Here is a 21,626-nt window from a genome sequence, read left to right on the forward strand (position 1 = left end):
CTCATTCTACCTGTAAAATTATTCTCAATTGATTCTTTGGCGATATATATATATATAGATCTATCTATCTATCTATATTTTAATACTAAAGGGTCACTTCAGTTTGTTTTAGGAAATAGCTTTGTTCTTTTTCTTCTATATTTCTCATCCCTGCTTCACCTCACCCTAGAGAAATTCCCTATGATGTCATTTACCTTTACTACACCAAATTATAAACATTAAAATTCAGGGCTTCCCCGGTGGCGCAGTGGTTGAGAGTATGCCTGCCGATGCAGGGGATACGGGTTCATGCCCCGGTCCGGGAAGATCCCACGTGCTACGGAGCGGCTGGGCCTGTGAGCCATGGCCGCTGAGCCTGCACGTCCGGAGCCTGTGCTCCTCAACGGGAGAGGCCACGGCAGTGAGAGGCCCGCGTACCGCAAAAAAAAAAAAAAAAAAAAAAATTAACATACCATGAGGGAATTCCCTGGTGGTCCAGTGGTTAGGACTCAGCACTTTCACTGCCAGGGCCTGGGTTCAATCCCTGGTTGGGGAACTAAGATCCTGCAAGCTGAGCAATGTGACCCCCCCGCAAAAAACAAACAAATTCACACACCATGAAATTCACCATTTTAAAGTGTGCAGTTCAGTGGATTTTATTTATTCACAAAGTTGCTACATTCAAGTTTGACTTTAGGAAACATAAGGAAATATTTTAGAAATGTCATCTTCCAGCTTCAGAATAACCAAATTTGTAGGTAATATGAAGGGTTTATTTTATATTTCAAATTGTAGAGGCAGTATAATGAGATTTACTTCTTTTATCTGGTTTTGGAGGTGGCCGTAGGTTTGTTTTTTGTTTTTGTTTTTTTGACAGCTTTATTGAGGTGTAATTGATTACAGAAAAACCATACATATTTAATGTATACAATTTAATGAGTTTGGAATGATAGCTGTAGTTTTGATATGGGAGTGTGCATCCTTGAGTATTTTGCTCAAGAGTTTATTTAGTGCTTCTCTTAGTGAAATTGCCATCTCAAGTGTTGGGCTGCACCTTGCAGGCCTGCAAGCCTTTGTAGTTGCCTTGAGAATGAGGGAAGAGCCCGGAGACAGCAACAGAGACATCACTGGTTTATTAGATAGGGGATCTCAGCTGTCCGAATCAAGGCTCTGGAGTGACACCCTACCGTGGACAGCAGGCAGTAGGCAGAACACGGCAGCAGTCTTTGCTACTGGGGGTGGGGATGAGGGGGAGGAGGAGTTTACCAGTTATGGGGGAATTGACGTCAGTTTGGCTCATCAGTTAGTTACCAGGGAAAGCAGCAGAGGGGCATGTCCCTCATAGCCCCTTGGGCAGAGTTCTTCCCTTTGATAAACTATCATAGTGGAGCCATTCTGATCTAAAGATCACTAACATTTACTGATTAGGCTGTATAATTAAGAGGAAATGTCAGCCATATGAGTAGGGTATAGGTGAAGCAGGGACTGGTTGAGTAGGAGATGTACAGAGAGCAGGAGAATAGCCATCTTGGGTGGCCTGATCATACATCTAGCTACCTAGTCCTACCTTGAATCCGTAGAGGCCCTGATACAAGTGTCACTGTTAGAGGCATGGACAGCTTTTCCCTGTCCTCTGACCTAAGAATTCTACTTCTAGGAATTTATCCCCACTCCCACCCCACCGGCTCAAAAAAAGAAAGAAAAAATTAGACAAGCACAAAAAATGTATATGTAAGGATTTTTCAGCATTGCATATGATAGAAAAAAATGATAGCAAACCACATATTCCTTTACTCAGGGTATTAATTGTGTTACAGCCAGTCAAATACTAGTGCTGCCATTGAAAAGGATGATGTCAATCTATATATATATAACCGTGATGTGTTAAATGAAAAAAAAAAAAACAGGCTACGATTATAAGAGCTTGTGTTCTGCCTAAGATGAGATCACTATTTTTGTCTAAAAATAAAGTGAGTATTCTTGGGAAAAATCTGCAGGGAGAAATAGTTTTCATTTCTGTGTGATGGGGTTAAAGGGTGGTTTTTATTTTCTTTATACGTTTCTGTGGAGTCTAAATTTCTGTAACCAAAGAAAGATTAAAAAGAAATGAGATGTGGAGTATCAGAAAGTCGCTGAAACCACTTGGAAATGAACACTTGGCATTTAGCAGAGTGCTCAGCTCACTGTTGCATACATACCTGTTGAACTGAGTAAATTCAGAGCTAAGTCTTTGCAGAAGACTAGCTTGTGTCCTCTTTTATTCAGAGCAAAGTGCTGAAGTTCTCTTCCTTGCACTGGTATGTTTGAGAATTAAGCCCCACAAATGTCAGGAAATGCAATACGTCAAGTTCTTACAGCTACTTGGCCTTTCTATGCACCTGTAACTTCCTGTTCCTGTTTTTTATATAGTATGCCCAATGGGCAATAACAATTTAACCTCTTTTGAATGGTACTAAGAGCTTTGTTAATATTTGCTATTGCTAATAGTACTGTTACTACAAAATGCCTTTTTAATAATTCAATTTTATTACCTTTTTTGTTTACTAACAGTAGTGCATTGTCCTGGACCACAATCTCAACAAACTGTTGAGGCTGTCAGGAACAATAGGATTATTATGGCTATTACCCTTGAAATGTCTGCTCTATATGATTTAAGTCCAGAAGACTTCTGAGTAATGTAGACTAAAGATACTTAGCCTAAAAATGTGTTTTTGCTCATAATATAACATGTGATTGATAATTGACAATAGTAGTGTTTATTGGGATATCTTCCCTAATCTCTTTATATGGTACATACAAATTACAGAGACTTAATATGATAATTTTTTGGTTTTTATCCATTTGACTATTATAATTCGTGCTCTTGGCCAACTCCTACATGAAACAGTTTGTTGTTTGATTTTTAAAATTGTTTTTAATCTGCCTAATAGTCCTCTGTTTTCTTCAATTATTCTGCCTTCTATATCCTAGTGGTGGGCATTCCTTAAGATGCAATTCTTATTTTAGCTACATTCTCTCATTCTCATGGTTTCAGTTGTTTTGAAGACTCTTTGCTATAAGATAAACACAGTTTCTTCAATTGGCTGCTGGACATTTCCCCTTGGATAGCTTTCTATCTCCTAGAGTTTCTCATATGTAAAACTAAACCTACCTTTTCCCCCAAGTGAACCTCCTCTCCTCTGCATAAATGGTACCATGTCATCATGTTCCCAGTCATCCAGTCTCAAAACCTTAGATTTACCTTGGACTCCTAAATGCAGTCATTCCCCAAGCCTTCCTCAGTTATTTGCAATGTCTCTTTTATCTGTTGAAACAACCTCCCAGCCTGCTTTCTCAGCTTCAATCTCTTCACTATTCAGTGTATCCTGTGTCTTGTCTCCAGTCAGATCTTCCTGAGGCTGTTTTTAGCCTTGGCTCCAAAGCTAGGACTTCTCTAAAGCCTGAATATCAAGTTCAAACTTGTCTGACTTTCAAGGTCCTCATAATCTGCCTCTATCCTCCCTCCCAACCTTATTTTCTTTCTATTACTTTCTAAAATGTATTCTGTACTGTTTTTCGGAGGGTGACTGACTTTGACCATGATTTTCACCATTCAGGAGAAGACATTTCAATCTTAGGAAATGAGCATGGGAAGTTTGAAAAATTATCTAAAAAGACCCCCATTTCTCTTGGGGGTGCACAGTTCTTCCTCATCGGGAGCAATAGGTATTGTGGGGGAAAACAAGCATAAAAACAAGTAATTAAACACAATGTGTTAAGTGCTATAATAGAGTTAGATACAAAGGGCTGTGGTACTCTTCTCACTGCCTTTTATTGCTCATCCAGATTCCTCTAATCGCTTCATAATCCAGTCTCACTTCTCTAATCCACTGTTATCCCTTGTTTCCTCTAAATTACAGATTGAGTTGTACGGTACCATATTACCATGAGAAAAGGTCTTGAAATTCAAGGTTATTCTCCATCTAAACCTACTCTGTTCCTATCCTACCTCATTTGTTAATTCATCAAACATAGAGAGCTCCCTCCATGACCTTGACTCTGGGCTTAGCATTGAAGATACAGCAGTGAACAACATAGACCTAGTCCTTGCCTTCATGTGGCTTGGAGGAGTCAAACAGATAATTTCAACACACATAGTTGATTAATTGTGGTACATGCTACCAAGGAAAACTCTCCATCTCTCTCATTCCCATATACATCCTCTATTCTACCTACTTTATCTGTGTATCTTTCTACTTCCCCCAAGCATTATAACACATTTTAATATTTTGTAGTTTTTTCAATGTCTAAATGTAGTGATTTTACACATACTGAAGCACTTAGTAAATGTTCATTGTTGAGCTATTATTACTCAATCTAGGCCTGCTAGATAGCAACTAAGAAGATTGCAATCCTTCAGAGCCTCATACACTTGCCACTGATTTAAGCTGGACTGGAACTTGAGTTTTGTTTGCCCATGTCTGTGTCTGCAGTAAGTAACTCACTCTCACATACTTAGTAAAATTCAGTGGGTTGACCCAAATAAGTCTTTTCCAAGTAGTGCTTTTCACTGTGTATTGTAGCATTTTGTTCCTTACATTACTTATAATGAAATGTCTGTTCACCCTAATGAGGTTATTTGCCGAATGCTGACAATGTTTTCTAATTGTCCGAAGTTTTACTTGTATTATTCATGATTGGTGAATGATTAAATGAACTCTAGTGGATGGATGCCTTACACTGCTTCTTTTATTTCTCTTTAGATTTTTTATCCGGAAACTACAGACATCTATGATCGAAAGAACATGCCAAGATGTATCTACTGTATCCATGCACTTAGGTAATCAGATTTTCTTGGTAGAATAAGCAGTATATAGATACAGAGAATAGATTGGTAGTTGCCAGAGGCGGGGATGTGGGAGTAGGCGAAATGGGTGAAGGTGGTCAAAAGGTACAAACTTTCAGTTATGAAATAGATAAGTCCTGGGGATGTAATGTACAGCATGGTGACTACAGTTAATGATACTGTATTATGTATTTGAAAGTGGCTAAGAGAGTAGATCTTAAAAGTTCTCATCACAAGAAAAATAATTTGTAACTATGTGTGGTGATGGAAGTTAACTGGACTTACTATGGTGATCATATCATTATGCTGTACACCTGAAACTAATATAATATGTCAGTCATATCTCAATTTAAAAAAAAAAAAAAGCAGTTTAGGAGTCACATCTGAATTGAGTGTGTAGCTTGTTGTCCAGGGTATGATGAAAAAGTTTTTGCATTTGCTTCAGAATTTTCAAATAGAATAGAGCACTATGATCTTAACAAAATGGTGAGAAACAGCTGTGTTTTTCTAGGGAGAAAGGATTTATTTATTCCTATAATAACAAAAAATTTTGCTCTAAAAACATAATATCTTTCATTATTGATCTAGTGTTTCAGTGAACTATGCATTTCTCTTGAGATGTAGTCCCTTTCTTTTAAATTACAGTCTCTTAAAAATTATAAAAACTACATACATTTGAAAACTTCTATTGTTTCTCACTTTGTTTCAAGCTGATAAACTGATTTACTAAATACACTGTGTCTTGATACTCTTTGGTAGTACAGTTAAATTTTGGCAACATCTTCATATAATACCAGCAAATATCAAATGGTTGATTGATAATTTATTAAGTTATCTAGGACCTTGACAAGTCATTTGTTCATTAAATAATTTTTTGTCAATGCAAATGTAATAAATAGGAACTGAAACAAGGTATAATTTTTATCACAGCTTCGTAGTAAATTTGGAAGATGACTTAATTTCAGGTCCTCAGCTCTTAGAATGAACGAAGTACTAAACTGGAGGGAAGAGGTGATATGTCTGGATGAAGGATGGGATGGGAGAGGTGTAGGTGCTAGTAGTATAGTATTTCAGAGTGGTGCAAATTTACTTGATGGCCGTAGGCCTAAAGCAGAAGATGATAGAAGTAAGTATGAGAAGGGACATGAGGATGAGATTTTTTTCTTGGGCTGCTCTTCTTATATAGTATCCTGTGTGTGTACTTAATAAATGTTAATTATATGTATGAATGTATGTATAATATTGACCCACAAGAAACCTATTGTCTCCCGTTTCTGGATCAAATGTTTGCCAGATCCTTGGTATCACTGGCATCAGTGTGAAACCCATAAAAGAGAGAATATAACTGAGGACTAATAGATCTCTTGTGTGGACTAATGAATTCATTAACCTCCTTAGAGGGTTCCCTCACTAGGTTCTCTCCCTTCTGATCCTTCTGCCATGGTGCTGTCAGAGCTGTCTTTTCCAAAACAGCCCTAATAGTATCAGAGGCTTCATAAAATATTTTGATGCTTCCTTTCTAGCCTCACCTCCAGCCATTCTCTCCTGTGTACCTATGTTCTAGTATTTTCAACAAACAGGCTATGTACTCTTGCCTCTGGTTTTGCTGTTTCCTGTGCCTGAAATGCCTTTTTAAAAAATTAATTAATTAATTAATTAATTTTTGGCTGCGTTGGGTTTTCGTTGCTGTGCACGGGCTTTCTCTAGTTGTGGCGGGCGGGGGCTACTCTTCGTTGCGGCGCACAGGCTTCTCGTTGCGGAGCACGGGCTCTAGGTGCTTGGGCTTCAGTAGTTGTGGCATGCAGGCTCTAGAGCGCAGGCTCAGTAGTTGTGGTGCACGGGCTCAGCTGCTCTGCAGCATGTGGGATCTTCGTGGACCAGGGCTCGAACCCGTGTCCCCTGCATTGGCAGGCGGATTCTTAACCACTGCGCCACCAGGGAAGCCCTGAAATGCCTTTTCTCCTTGGTTTAACGTATGCTCTTCTCCAGGTGCCACCTCAGAATGCTACCATTAATATGTTCTCTTACTTTTTCCCTCTCGGGCAGAATTGGCTACTTACCATCTTTGTGCTCCTTTAGCATTTTATAACACTCCTCTTACTCCAAGCATAGTGCTCGTTACATTGTACTCTGGTTACTGTTTGTTCTTATACCTTGCTTTCCTGTGGATTCCTTAGAGACAAGAAGTATTTCCATTGTTCTTTATCCATGTGTCTGTAGTATCAACACTTAGATGCCTAGCATATAATCACAATAAATGTGTGTCAAAATTATACCTTATAACAAATCTCCCTCTCCCTCCCCCAGCTCAAGGGGGTACTTTCTGTCCTATAAATGAAAAAGGAAATGGTACTTTGTCTTTATCAAAGGGCTCTTCATGTTTGTCTCTGCTTATCCAATCAAGTTTTAGCTCAGTTCCCACATTCTTGGTGAAGTTTCTCAAATGACCTCAGCTCATTCCTTTTTCTAAACCTCTGGGGTTCTTTTTTTTTTTTTTTTGGTTTAGTTTTGTGTGTGTGTGTATGTGTTTTGTTTTGTTGTTTGTTTGTTATATATTGCTTCTTTCATATCTTTTCTCCCTGTTACATTTATTAGCATCTTAGGGACAGAAGTCATGCCTTACTCTTTTTCCCCCTCCAAGGTACATAGCATAACATTGGACAAACAATGATAAAATGAGAATTTTAAAAAATTGTTTAGGAATAGGTGATATATTGGAGAATTTTCAGAATGTAGCAATTTCAGGTGCATATGTCTGAGCCCAAATCAGCTTAATTCTGAGTATTGTGATTGGCTTAGTGTTCTGTGAAGTCTGTCTATGTTGATAACCTTGTGAAGGCTGTACCTACAGTGGATATCTGAACTTGGCAGGCACAGCAGCTAAGCTGGCATAATTCCTCTCTGCTAGTTCTGTAGCCACTACTCTCTGCAATGTAACCTGAGTCCCAGGCCCTCAAATTCTCTGAAGAGAGATTGAAGAATTAACTGTGCCTTTCTAATGTTGGAGTCAGAATGAGAAAGGGAGGAAGCCTGCTACTGTTTTCCATTTCTGTTCAATATGCAGTTCGTGCTTAGAAAGTATATACACAGCAGTGTGTTCTGGTTGGTGATTTATGATTTCTTTTCTCCCTTACAGTGTTTTTCCTGAAGGGTATGTAGGAAGTGTTGGTAACTGCTTGAGCCTCTTCTTTACCTTTACACAACAGTGTTCAAGGCAGGTTCCTCACTTCACTTACCTGTATTGGGTGAGGCACTGTTTCCCTTTTGGATCAACAGTGATAGAGAAGCATTATCTCCTTGTTTTCTCCCTTCCTGCCATCTTTTTTTATTCTCCCTCAGTCTTGACTGGCATTATTCCAGAGATAGTGACTTTACTTTAGTCAGACTAAATTACTCTTGTAGATTACATTCCACTCTCAGATAAGACCCTTATTCTCCATTATTTCAAATATATTTGTATACTTCCTTTCCATTTCCTCTGATGCTTTATCTTTCTAAGAACTGATTTTGGGATTAAATTGGCCCATAATCCTTTATCCTAAATTCAAAAAAACATGCTGAAAGATCTGAAAAATGAGTTTTGGTTTAGTTCAAACTCCTTTGTTGGCAAGATCTGATCAGTATTAATTGAGATTACTTAGAATGTTTATCTACTTAATATGATTATTCATATGTCTCTCTGCAGAAAAGTAATGTATTTGGTTAGGGGTGTTTCCCCAAGTCTTGTTGGGGGTGTTTTATAATGCTGTTTACACTGTAAAACTTTAATAATATCTGAGAAATCCTAAGTTAATATTTGGCCCAAAGAATTTAGGTAAGGGACGTGGGCCTGTACTAGATTCTGTTTCCTAATCAACTGCTGTGTTTAAGGATATTTATTAGTAATCTTTGAGGTTAGCATAGTGATTTCTTTCATAGGTTACTCTACAATCAGTAACAGTAATTGGAATCCAGATAGGCTAACACAACCTCCTTTTCCTCATTGCTATAAAGTATATCTTAGATAGGAAAAAAAAAAAAAAAGAAAGAAAAAGAAATCTGAGCTCAATTACAGGCTGACTATTATAGGTACCTAACAGCTTATTTGTAAGCAGACATAGGAGACTAGGAACAAAGATTGAAAGTGGTGTTTATTGTTAGGAGTTTTAAGTTTTAGCTGTGAGGTTAAATACTTTGGCTTCTGGATAAGAGGATCCAAGTGGCCATTATGATTCCATTTAAAACTCCAGCATATCCTTAAAATATTCCTAATAATTAAAATGAGATAAAAGAGAGATGATGCCCATCTGCTTTCTGCTTACCACTCCTCTACTTTTTGTAGAAGCTAGTGATATCATTGTAACACTTTTAATTTACTGTTGAAAGACATTAAAAGCTAACTCACTGTTTTTGGGCCTGTGAAAGTGACATGCCCAAGCTTTTGTTAAAGTGTGGCAGACACTTTCTTGTTTTAAAGTAGGAATAAAAGAGGAAGAAATTTCTGGAGAAAAATATTTCTACTAATTTAGAATGCAGATGGAACGTTGTGTGGGGAAAGTATATAAGGTAAAACGTGTATAGAAAGTTATTAACTGTTTGGCTTTGGAAACTTTATTGAATAGATGTAAAATCTTTGCAGAGAGGAGCTTCATGTATTTCCATCTTGAGCATTTTATTCTAAAGAAAAGCCCTTAATCATATACATATGATTTATATTTGCACTTATCTGAGAAAGTGATTAGTTATTGTGGATGTATATATTCTAATGTATTTTTAGAACACTTGATTTTTTTTTTTTAGATTATGCATTTGGGTTTATTATATGCAGTTTGGGTTCTGATCAGTTCTGTGAATGCAATATGCATGATACATATTTGTATTTGGATAATATTTGGATAATACATATTTGTATTTGGATAACCTAATTATAGGTTATCTGCAAAAACTGTAGACTGCTCTATTGAGTTTCTGTTATTTATTTCTTAGGTATTTTTTTATTTCCTCCCTTATTGATAGGCTGTCAATGTCTTGCTCACATTAATCCCTGTGGAGTGCCCTTCTGATTTCTTCTTCTTTTTCTTTTTTTAAATAAATAAATAAATTATTTATTTATTTATTTATTTATTTATTTATTTATTTATTTATGGCTGCATTGGGTCTCTGTTGCATCTTCGTTGCTGTGCTCGGGCTTTCTCTAATTGCATTGAGCCAGGACTACTCTTCATTGCAGTGCGTGGGCTTCTCATTGCAGTGGCTTCTCTTGTTGCGGAGCACGGGCTCTAGGCATGTGGGTTTCAGTAGTTGTGGCACGCGGGCTTAGTAGTTGTGCCTCGCGGGCTCTAGAACGCAGGCTCAGTAGTTGTGATGCAAAGGCTTAGTTGCTTCATGGCATGTGGGATCTTCCCGGACCAGGGCTCGAACCCGTGTCTCCTGCGTTGGCAGGCGGATTCTTAACCACCGCGCCACCAGGGAAGTCCCCTTTCTGATCTCTTCTAATTTATTGATTCTGACCTGCTAGAGCCTTAGAATCCAGTTAATCTAACTCATGTTTACGGACTTCCATCCATCTGTGAAATATTGATTAATATTTATTAATATATGCCAGGCTCTGGGTAGGCATTGGTAAATAAGACTTTCATTGTCCCTACCTTCATGGAGCTTAGAGTGTAGGAGATTTTTATTTAAAGAGTAAAGATTTATAATATATACTTTATTTAAAACTCTTAAAGTACCTGAATTAAACTTTTCCAGCAGTAATATGAATTCAGCTTAAGTAAGATTTGCTGTCTGAATCATTTTTATGAGACTTTTCTAAAATGTCTTGTTACTTAAAACTTATTGATCACAGGAAGGTAAACAGTGAAGAGACTTCACTTACATTCATTATGTTAACATTTATATTAACATCTAATCACACATTGGATTTGTGCTGGAGCTGGGACTTAAACTTGCATCTGCTGATTCCCAGTCCAGTGCTTTTTGCATTACATTATGTGACTTTTTAAGGACCTCCTTTGTTATGTAAAACTAAAAAAAGGCTCTGAGGTAAGGTGTTGTAACTGCAAAGTGGAATATGGTAGAGTACTGGGAGTCTCTGTGTTCAGAGTGTTTCTGTTCTTTATGCTGATTTTCCCCTTTGAACTTAGAGCAGCAGGGAGGTTCATCTGGGAGGCCTGACTCTTTTGCATATTATGTCTTCTAGTTTGTACCTGTTCAAACTAGGCCTGGCTCCTCAGATTCAAGACCTATATGGAAAGGTTGACTTCACAGGTAAGAAGTTACAAACTTGGCAGGAAGTGCTTGATTTATGTGGAAATAGCCTGGAGAGTCAACAGTGCAAATCTTAAAGACATACGGCTTTAAAAACACTGTGCCAACAGAGATTTTAAAAAAGCATGAGTAACCTGCTTCTCCTGCTTCTCCTCTTCTTCCACTAAACTTGGAATTTCAAGCTCTGTTCTCTCAGTTATGACATGGGTATGATTGATAATTCTCAGTTTTCTTATGTGTAAATTAGAAAGAATATTAACATATAGTATGTAAAAAATAATATAATATTAACATGTAACATTAAAGGTTCATGTACAGTGAAAAATCTTTATAACAGTCTTGCCCCTTCCCTTCCAGTGAGCACCAGTTGTAGGCAAAGGAAGGGGAGCGAGATGATACAAAGATGACAATTTACTAATTTTAAAACTTTAGCTTATTTGGGTGGGTGTTTGCTAGAGTCAGATGCTTGAAGAGATGGGGGCTTGGGGAGAAAAAGAACAATGGTAATATTGGTTAGGGGTAAGATAGATTCAAATCTTTTGAACCGGTGATTATTTTGTAGGCCAGGGAGTTTTAAAAATTGTAAATAAAACTTTTATCTGTGATATTTTTCCTTCCAGGGAAGTTTTTCCCCAGACTTGGGGCAAGGGCAAAACCTTACATGTTGTTTTCTTTATCATTTGGCTTTCTGCCTTAGAAACAAAATTGTGAGATAGTAGCTAGTGATTTGGATTGTAAAGACAGATAACTGGCTTGTGATTCACTTCTTGTTCAAGCTGCCTTTAAAGCTGCTCCATTCGTAAGTTCATTATAGGGAATGCCATAAGTAGCAGTTTGGGAGAACTAATTTCTATAGAGCCAGTCTCATGTTATAGTTATTTCTGATGCTCTTGATAATACTAATAATACTGTGTCTATTGAGTGCATGTTATGTACCGGGTATCATGTTAAGTGCTTTCCATATATTATCTTATTTAAATCCTTCTAACAATCCTAAGAGGTAGATGTCATTTTATCCAATACATTTTGTAGTTGAGGAATCTGTTTCCTTTTCTATGTTATGGAAAGGTGCTTAACTCGCTTGTTTGGGTCTTAATTTTTCCCTGTAGAAGAAGAAATCAACAACATGAAGATTGAACTGGAGAAGTATGGGATCCAGATGCCTGCCTTTAGCAAGATCGGGGGCATTCTGGCTAATGAACTGTCAGTGGATGAAGCCGCATGTAAGAAGAGAGAAATTTTGTGGGTTCAAATGGGGTTGTTGCTACTACTTTTAATGATTAATACTATAATGATGGTCTTAGACATTAGGAATTTTGCTAGCAAGTTTAGGTCAGTAGATATAGATTTAAACACTGCTATACAGTTATCTATGCTATCATTATTTGGAAATAAGTGAGTGATTTTGATTAAAATAAAAGCACTAGAAAATGAATTCTACATTTCGGTGCCTTTTGGAGTTTCTTATTTTCTGATGGTGTTTACGTGATGATTAAGGTGAACATTTCCATAACAAATGCTCAAAGGCTCCTTTCAGAGTCTCTTATGAATATTTCCCTGTTAAGATTTCAGATTCAGCATTCCAGACATGGATCACAGGCAGAGCTGTGGGTTTGTGCATCAGAGGAAAAAGACTGGGCTTAAAGATCTGGGGAGTCCTCTAACCCCTCCATCTATGAAAAGGAGCCTCTTTCTGTGATAGGGGGTTGCAATGTTTGAATGTGTAACGTATATCCTTTACTTTGTATAACCTCAGTGTTCTATGTTTTGAATTTTTTTCTTTTTAGTACATGCTGCCGTTATTGCCATTAATGAAGCTATTGACCATAGAATTCCAGCTGACACGTTTGCAGCTTTGAAAAATCCCAATGCCATGCTTGTGAACCTTGAAGAGCCCTTGGCTTCCACTTACCAGGATGTACTTTACCAGGCCAAGCAGGACAAAATGACAAATGCTAAAAACAGGGTAAAAATGGAACATTTGTTCTTTCTAACTGATTTATATTCTTTCACTGTTTGATATGACTCCGTTTTAAAAATCAGTTTTATCGAGGTATTAATTTACATATAATAAAATTCAACTGTTTAAAGTGTACAGTTTGATGGGTTTTGACAAATGTATATGGATGTGTAACCACCCCAAAAGTTCCCATGTCTCCCCTTCGCAGTCAGTCTGTACCTCCTCATACTCCCCGCCCCTGACCCCAGCAACTACCAGTCTGTTTTCGATCACTTTAGTTTATTTTTTTAGAATTCTATATAAATGAAATGGAGTTACCCAGTATGTAGTCTTTTGGTATTAGATTCTATTTTACTTCTACTTCCTTCTTGAGTTTTGTGCAAACCAGTGACAGGTTCTGTGATCTAGTCCCTGGATGTACCTGTTCTGCTCAGGTCTGAGGCAAGGATGCAGACTCACAAGTGAGCAGGGCAGGGTTCACCAGTGCTTCCTTCTCTTGCCTGACTCTGGAAGAACCCCTGGGCTTGTTATTTACAAGTGGATCTGCTTTTTATGTTTAGTTATGTTTAGTTTTGTGTTTAGTTACAGTTGTGTAGCATTCTGCTCTGTTCTTTATTAAGGATTTTAAGCCACACCCTTACTTGCTGTTGGTTCTGTAATGGTGGGGGAGGAGCACAAATATATTTCTGTGGTCTTCTTAGAGACCTGAGCTAATTTAGTTACACTTTCTTACTCATCTTCAGACAGAAAGCTCTGAGAGAGAAAGGGACGTTTATGAGGAGCTGCTCACTCAAGCTGAAATTCAAGGCAATATAAATAAAGTCAACAGTAAGTATGTCCCCACATCAGGCACCTAAAAGAATGTTACAAAATAATGTGGCAGCTGTTGATCTCTTCTTGGACCTATGGCATGGTTTAAGTTTGTTTATTTCAGATATTCATGGGTTTGCTTAGGAACTGTTGCTGATTTACTGTCTTTTGTGTTCATACATCTTCTCTTTGGGCTACCATTGTCCTCAGACAGGCCCCCACTCCTCCGTCTACTCATCTGTTGTAACTTACAGACTGGATTTTTTGGCTACAGTTTCACTCTTTCACCCTGTGTTAGACACTTAAATCTGAATAGGGATTTCATTTTCCTGTTTTTATTTATTTATTTTTAAATTAAAAAAAACAATTTATTTTTGGCTGCGTTGGGTCTTCGTTGCTGCTCATGGGCTTTCTATAGTTGCAGTGAGCAGGGCTACTCTTTGTTGCAGTGCATGGGCTTCTCATTGCGGTGGCTTCTCTTATTGCAGAGCATGGGCTCTAGGCATATGGGCTTCAGTAGTTGCAGCACACGGGCTTAGTAGTTGCGGCATGCAGGCCCTAGAGTGCGCGAGCTTCAGTAGTTGTGGCGTGCGGGCTCACTAGTTGTGGCTCGCAGGCTCTAGAGCGCAGGCTCAGTAGTTGTGGTGCACTGGCTTAGTTGCTCCGCAGCATGTGGGATCTTCCCGGACCAGGGATCGAACCCGTGTCCCCTGCATTGGTAGGCAGATTCTTAATCACTGCACTACCAGGGAAGTCCCTATTTTCCTATATAGTTTTGTTTTTCCTTTAAAGAGTAATACAAGTTATCCAGAAATAAACAAGAAACAAAAAATTAGACCCCATCACCTAGGATAACCACTCTTGATATTTTTAACATATCCTTCAAAACATATATTTAATCAAAAATGAGATTATACTGTTCATATTGATTTTTGTGTATGTTACACACTTTTGAAAAACTAATTTCTTGAAAGTGTCATTTTCATTTTGTTACTCTTCTTCAAAAGAACCTGCGTTAGTTCCTTATTACTTGCCAGACAAAAGGCAGATCCCTAGCCTGGTGGAGTTCTTTATGTAGTATTTTATGCATATCACTCTCTATAGAAACTCATGTGCCTAATTGTCTCCCCTATTCATTGTGTTTATTTCATGACTCATGAAAAATGGCTCTGGAGTTGTTCAGAACTGGGATTTGATCTCTTGCCCTTGTATTAATAGCTGTGGGAATTGGGTACGTGTGGCATAGAATCATTATATGAATGATGAGATGATGTATGTAAATTGCCTGGTATTTAGTAAGCACTCAGTAAACAATATTATTATCACTTTTGTTAATCATGTAATCTCGCCATTGTAATGCCCTCATGCCTCATCTCTTACTTAATCCAAATTATACCCATCATTCAAGATTCAGCTCAGTTCTCACCTCAGTGCTCATCCTAGCTCACAATATACTTGCCTTTCAAATCTCCTACAGCATTTATATGCTAAACCACACAAAATTGTTTTTAATTATATATTGTCTTAATTGCTTGCTTTTTGTTTCTGACATATTTATAAACTTAAAGTAGAGTTTACTTCTGAGTTCTGCTTCTTTTCAAATCCTCATAATTCCTAGCATAGGGTTAGACTCACCAAAAGAACTAAAAAACCTTGCTTGATTCAACCAGACTTGATCTTATCTTGATCAAGATAATAATGTAATAGTAATCAGTGTCCTCTTTGTTCCTTTGGAGATCCTAATTTCTCACTTGAACTAATACTCTGAATAACTGGAGAGAATTTATAAGATTTTACCAACTCCGTATGATAGGGAGTTCTAAATCCTGACCAGGAGTCTTTGTATTCGGTTCCATTCTGGCTCATTTAGGATAATAGCTTTCTGAACAGAGTAATAGTTCCATTCACGTATGGGTGATTTGTTGTGCTGTATCTGTATGAATACTACTTACGTCAGCAAGTATAAACCAGAATGCCCTTGTAGTTAGTTCTCTGTGTGAGAAGAAAGTCCAGCACATTTCCTGCTGCATACACCGTGTAAAATACTCTTATTTACTAAGGGATTTTTTCTCTACCATGTTGTCTGGGATTTTATAGCCTTATAGCTCTACCTGGCTAATTATATTAGAGTCCGTTATAAACTTATAAGGAGAGAAACATATGTATATATTTCTAAAGTGTTCCATGCATATTGTTCTCACGTGGTCAGAGGAGCAAAATAGTAAAAATTCCCTCAAACAGCTTTCAGTATAGTGAGGAAGGTAAATAGTCAAATGTATCATTTCAGGGCAACTTGGTTAGAACAATACAGTGAGTAATTTCAAGACAACCAAAGGTGTGTGAAGTACAGTCATAGAATAAAGAAAAGAATGATGACTTTTCCTCGAGGTTTGTATCTGAACCTTCACTGGGATTCTTAGGGTAGGTAAGAAGGTGAGGATAAGGCAGAATTCCCCACAGGGGGACAAGCTTTTCCTAATAGTAGAGAAAGTCTGAGACAAGGGAAAGTTGTATGGTAGGAAGATAGAGGGACTTTAGGTCCCGGGAATCATCTTAATGTAATAATAGATAAGATTCTTTCCCTAGGGCTTGAGAAGCCATTCATGCTGCCCCAGAAGAAAGCTGCAGGCCAGATAGTTAAAAATGAGAAAAAGTTTTTATTTTTTGTTAAGTAGGATAAGGAAAATTAGAGTTAGGTAATTAAAGCATAGTGAGAGAAAGTGTTTAAATAATGTTATAAACTTTATAGTATTAGTAAATGTTCATTTAAATATTTACATATTTATGTAGTAAGTTTACATTTCTAGTAAAAGCATAATTGACTAGATGCCTTTGCAGATGGATAGTCTGAGATTCTGCATTGCATACGTAGAGGAAACCTGGTTGTTACCTATATTGCTTTTGTTTTCTGTCCCCCACTATTACAAAAGCTCCCTGAGGATGGAGATAACCTGTCTGCTTTGTTCATGGCTGTGTTTGCAGCAGGTGCACGGTCTGTGTTGTTGAAAAATGCTTGTTTAGTTGGCTAATGGCCACATAGACCTGCAGCCATGATTCAAGGAGCTGCTCACCTCCTCCGTGTGGTGATCAGCGAGCTGAATTGCAGGGGAATGTTGGGAAGAAGGAAACTGTCTCATAGGAATCTAACCTTTTCATCCTTTCACCTCTTGGTGTTATTTTTTAGTTCTAGTTTGAGACTTTGTTTTCTCTTGCATTGTTTTGTTTCTTTATAAGAGCTTACATTAATTTTCTTTTTGTTTCTTTACTAATGAAAACAGTTAAAATTGATAAGTACTGCTATGCCCCCAATATTTTGATTTTTAGTATTTTATTATTGACTTTTTTTTTTTTACTACTACTTTGGTGGTAAAAATCAGATGGTCATTCCTGGGTGGGACATGGGAGGGAGGACTCTATATTCTCTTCTAAAATAGGAAAGCTGAAAATAATACAATAATTATGATTTTCCAGTGGCTGTCATTTCTGAAATCAGAAAATACGATATTTTGACTTTCAACTTAATAATACCTTATTTATTTTACAATGTAAAAGTACTTTCAGGTATATGATTTCATTTAATCTTATGAGGAGGGTATCTTTGTTATCATTTCCAGATGAAGGAAAATCTGCATTTTTACTGTCGGATAATAAAGCCCTTGTGTGACGTCAGGTTCTGTGACTAGAAGTAGAGAATATTGAGGCGGTGTAGAGAGCCCCTTCCGCTCCATGCAGTCAGACCAGCCTTGATGTCTAGGCACTGCTTTAGGCGGAGTACATTCAGGAGACACCAGGATAATGAAGGGATTCAGAATGATGCTGTATAAGAAATGGTTGGAGGAACTAAAGTTCTTTAGTCAGGAGTAGACAGTCACAGGGAAGGGGGTTGGATGTATTCAAGTATCAACTCTAGGGTGGGAGCTTTAGCAATTTTTTTAAACAGAATTATCCAGAGGTGTAGTAAATTGCTGTGCGGGATACCTTCTCCTGTATTGTAGTTTAGTCTGGATAATGACTTGGCATTTTAGAGGGAATTTAGGCATGTGTTATTGGTGCCTCTTATATTGCTGCCCATATTGGTGCCAAGCTCTCTGCATCTAGAAGCTTTTAAGTAAGCCTGGGGTGTGGTCCAGGAATCTGTTAAATCTGAACAACCTGGGAACCCCTGGATGTGATGACTTTAAGGTTCTCTTCCAACCCCAAAGTCTAATGCTTCTGTGATACTCCAGAATAAAAGCTATCTAATTATATTTCCCTGATCTGGAACTGGGATTGGTTTTTAGGAAGGAAAAAATATTCTAGGCTATAATGTTAACATAGTTTTTTCTTAAGTGTTTGCCTTTTTTCCTCCTCAGTGTTTGCTGCGTTAACGAATATAGACCTGGCTTTGGAGCAGGGATCTGCACTGGCCTTGTTCAAGATTCTGCAGTCACCAGCGCTGGGCCTTCGAGGACTGCAGCAGCAGAATAGTGACTGGTACCTCAAGCAGCTCCTCAGTGATAGACAGCAGAAGAGAGAGGTAAAAGTACCCTGAGTTGCACCTGCAAGAGTTTATATACATCCTTTTGAATCCCATGCTGTTGTGTCAAGGTATATATGGGGCCTTTTTTTCCCCCTAATATAACTTTTTCTCCTGCAGATGAATTAAGCTGTTTAATATCCTCAGGCAAAGTACACATTGTCTTCAGCTCTCTTTTGCTTTTAGAGTTGTAAATCCTCTTTTAAAATAAACATTGCCCATCCCGGTAGGTGAATCTGACCACCCCTTCACTTGAAGTCCCTTAAATCCCCAACTAAAAGCCATTGGGGAGAACCTGAAATTTTATATTCTTACTTCAGGAATTTCCACTTTTAAAAAACCATACCTGATGAGTTTCCTCTGGCCAACACTGGGAAAGTACTTAATGTGCAGTAAGAGTGGACTGTGTGGGATTGTACTTTATGGTTTTCTTTTTTTAGAACAAATATGAGGGAATTTCTTTTTTTTTCTTTTTCTAAATAAGGACAAGTATACATTTTACAAATCCTCAGCATTGGCCAGAGAAAGCAGCATTAATGTGCTAATGATTCTACAAACATTTTATCTCAGAACATTTTGATGCTCTTTACAAAATATTTTTTTTTAATGTGCTTATATCAGGAGAGTCACTCTACCCGAGATTTGACAAGGGCATTCGGCTCTCGCTCAGGCTGCCACTTTGGCTGTGTGTAGCCTGAAGCTGTCTCTTATGCCTGTGGCTCTCTGTCCCTAGTGACTGCTGTTGAGATACGAGAACTACAAGGCCCGGAGGCCTAGGCAGGAGTCATCTTTACCTAAGTGTTCTTTGCTTTTCTCAGGGTGGTCAGGCTGAGGCCCTGCAGAAGGAGGAGCTACAGTCTGGAGTGGATGCCGCAAACACTGCTGCCCAGCAGTATCAGAGAAGTAAGAGTCCTCTCAGCTGCGTGTCCACTGAGATCCTGAGTAGGGGAGGAAAGTGGCTTTGTGTCGTTGAGGGACCTGAGGTTAGATTCTGTCACTCCTCACCCCACCCCAAGGCTACTAGCTGCAGTCAACTACCAGGTACCTTTGGTGGCAGAAGGGTTCCTCCAGTTTTAAAAGTAGAACCGGAGTCAGCGTGGGCTCACTTTGGCTAGTAAGCTCGTGCTTACGTGGTTGGTTAGGGAAGCATCTGGAGGAGACAGGACTAGGGATTGATTGGCAAGATTTGGATGGTGAGAGATGGGAGAGAACGGTGTTCCTAATATGGGCAACAGGGGAAGAGGAAGTGTGAGCAGAGGGACAGAAGGTGAAAGATGTATTAAGGAACAGTGGCTAGAATAAAATTTTTGTAGATGTTTTAGGCTGAGTTGTGTAAGATAAAGGCTTGGGAAGATTGTGGAAAGCTTTGAATGGCGGCTTAATAAGCTAGTACTTTGCCAGGCTCTCCCCTGTAGGAGAAGGATGTTTTAGGTAGAGCTTAGTGGTGGCAGGCAGGATGATTTGGAGTGGAAAGAAAAAAGGGGTGAGGAGAAGAGGAGGCTGCTTTTTAAAGACAGATTTATTGAGATATAGTTCACATACCATGCAATTCACCCTCATACAAAGGAGGCTGTTTTCTAAAGATGAAAGTTCTACTTCAAACGTCATGGCTAATAGCTTATCCACAGAATATAACTTTCTTCTGTGAAAATTGGCATCTGCTTCCCCTTGGGCCTCTCAAAGCCAGCTGCCTTTGTGACCTCCTTGTTTTCTACCCAGGACTGGCAGCAGTGGCAGCGATCAATGCTGCAATCCAGAAGGGTGTTGCCGAGAAGACTGTTATGGAGCTAATGAATCCCGAAGCCCAGCTGCCCCAGGTGTTTCCATTTGCTGCCGATCTTTATCAGAAGGAACTGGCTACCCTGCAGCAACAGAGTCCTGAGGTGAGTTAACTGAACCTGTGCTGTTTGTGAGCAAAACAGAGTGGACGTGAATTTAAAATTTAATATCCACTTCTTGGTGTAGTTAGGTAGAGGGTTTTTGTTTGTTTGTTTTGTTTTACTGGAAACTTAGACTCGTTATGGTTTTATTAAACTTCTGACCTCCCTTTGTATTCCAGAATGTCTTTCCTTACTCTTTCCCCCTTCACTTTCTGTACAGCATAGCCTCACCCATCCTGAGCTCTCTGTTGCAGTGGAGATGTTGTCATCGGTGGCCCTAATCAACAGGGCGCTGGAATCCGGAGACATGAATACAGTGTGGAAACAGTTGAGCAGTTCAGTTACAGGCCTTACCAATATTGAAGACGAAAACTGCCAGAGGTGGGTGCCCAGAGTGCTGGGTTGAATCCATTAGGTAGCTGCCACCTCTGTCTTTCGTGTGCCAACACTCTTATTTTCTCTACAGGCCTTGTGACTTCAGTGTGATCGTCTTTTTTTTTTTTCTATTTCGATACATTTTATTCTTTACTATGCTGAAGGTTTTGTAGTAAATTACAGATATCATAACATTCCACTCCTAAATTTATAAGTATGCTTATTTAAAACAATGAGGATATTATATAGCCAAAATAACACTCTTATACCCTGAAAAATCAACAGTACTTCTTTAATACTTTCTAAACCTAGTCCACATTCGTACTTCTTGTTCCAAAACTGTTTGTTTTTTCAGCTGGTTTGTTCAAACCAGGATCCAATCCAGGACCACATGTTAACATCTGATTATTGTGTCCCTTTGGTATCTTTTAATTTAGCATTGTCCCTTTCTTTATGACATTGACTTATTAAAGAGATGGGGCCAGTTGTCCTATAAGATGTCCCGTCTTCAGTTCTGGTTGCTTCCTAATATTTGGTTTATTCGTGTAAATTGTAAATTAGGTCTAAAGACTTGTCAAGATTCAATTAAATATTTTTGGTGACGTGTGTTTCATATTTTCTCATATCAAGAGGCATATAAAATCTGCTTGTCCCCACCATTAGAGATACTAAGATTGATCCTTGGATTAGGGAGTCATCTCATCCCTCCATTGCATATTTATTTTTCTCCCTTATCACCAGAACATAATATATATTTTTTTAATGTAACTTTTTTTGTTTTTGTTTTTTTTTTAGCTGCCTCGGGTCTTCGTTGCTGCTCGTGGGCTTTTCTCTAGTTGTGGCAAGAGGGGGCTACTCTTCGTTGCAGTGCACAGGTTTCTCTCTGAGGTGGTTTCTCTTGTTGCAGAGCGTGGGCTCTAGGCCTGCGGGCTTCAGTAGCTGTGGCTCACAGGCTCTAGAGCGCAGGCTCAGTAGTTGTGGCACACAGGCTTAGTTGCTCCGCGGCATGTGGGATCTTCCCGGACCAGGGCT

The 21,626-nt window shown here is 38.6% G+C and overlaps 1 protein-coding gene across 1 annotated transcript in view; it reads left to right on the forward strand.

Moving 5' to 3' along the window:
- Nucleotides 1-21,626, forward strand: part of IQGAP1 (IQ motif containing GTPase activating protein 1) — a 103,034-nt gene that overhangs the window by 36,877 nt on the left and 44,531 nt on the right. Inside the window, exons 5-13 of the mRNA XM_081227921.1 lie at nucleotides 4,722-4,798; nucleotides 10,986-11,053; nucleotides 12,163-12,276; nucleotides 12,841-13,019; nucleotides 13,757-13,841; nucleotides 18,176-18,339; nucleotides 19,158-19,242; nucleotides 20,059-20,222; nucleotides 20,440-20,600. Coding sequence (XP_081084047.1) covers nucleotides 4,722-4,798; nucleotides 10,986-11,053; nucleotides 12,163-12,276; nucleotides 12,841-13,019; nucleotides 13,757-13,841; nucleotides 18,176-18,339; nucleotides 19,158-19,242; nucleotides 20,059-20,222; nucleotides 20,440-20,600 — 1,097 coding nt within the window. The remainder of the gene's footprint in view (nucleotides 1-4,721; nucleotides 4,799-10,985; nucleotides 11,054-12,162; nucleotides 12,277-12,840; nucleotides 13,020-13,756; nucleotides 13,842-18,175; nucleotides 18,340-19,157; nucleotides 19,243-20,058; nucleotides 20,223-20,439; nucleotides 20,601-21,626) is intronic.

This window comes from Mesoplodon bidens (genome assembly GCF_964165515.1).
Source record: "Mesoplodon bidens genome assembly, chromosome: 3".
Classification (NCBI taxonomy): Eukaryota; Metazoa; Chordata; class Mammalia; order Artiodactyla; family Ziphiidae; genus Mesoplodon; species Mesoplodon bidens.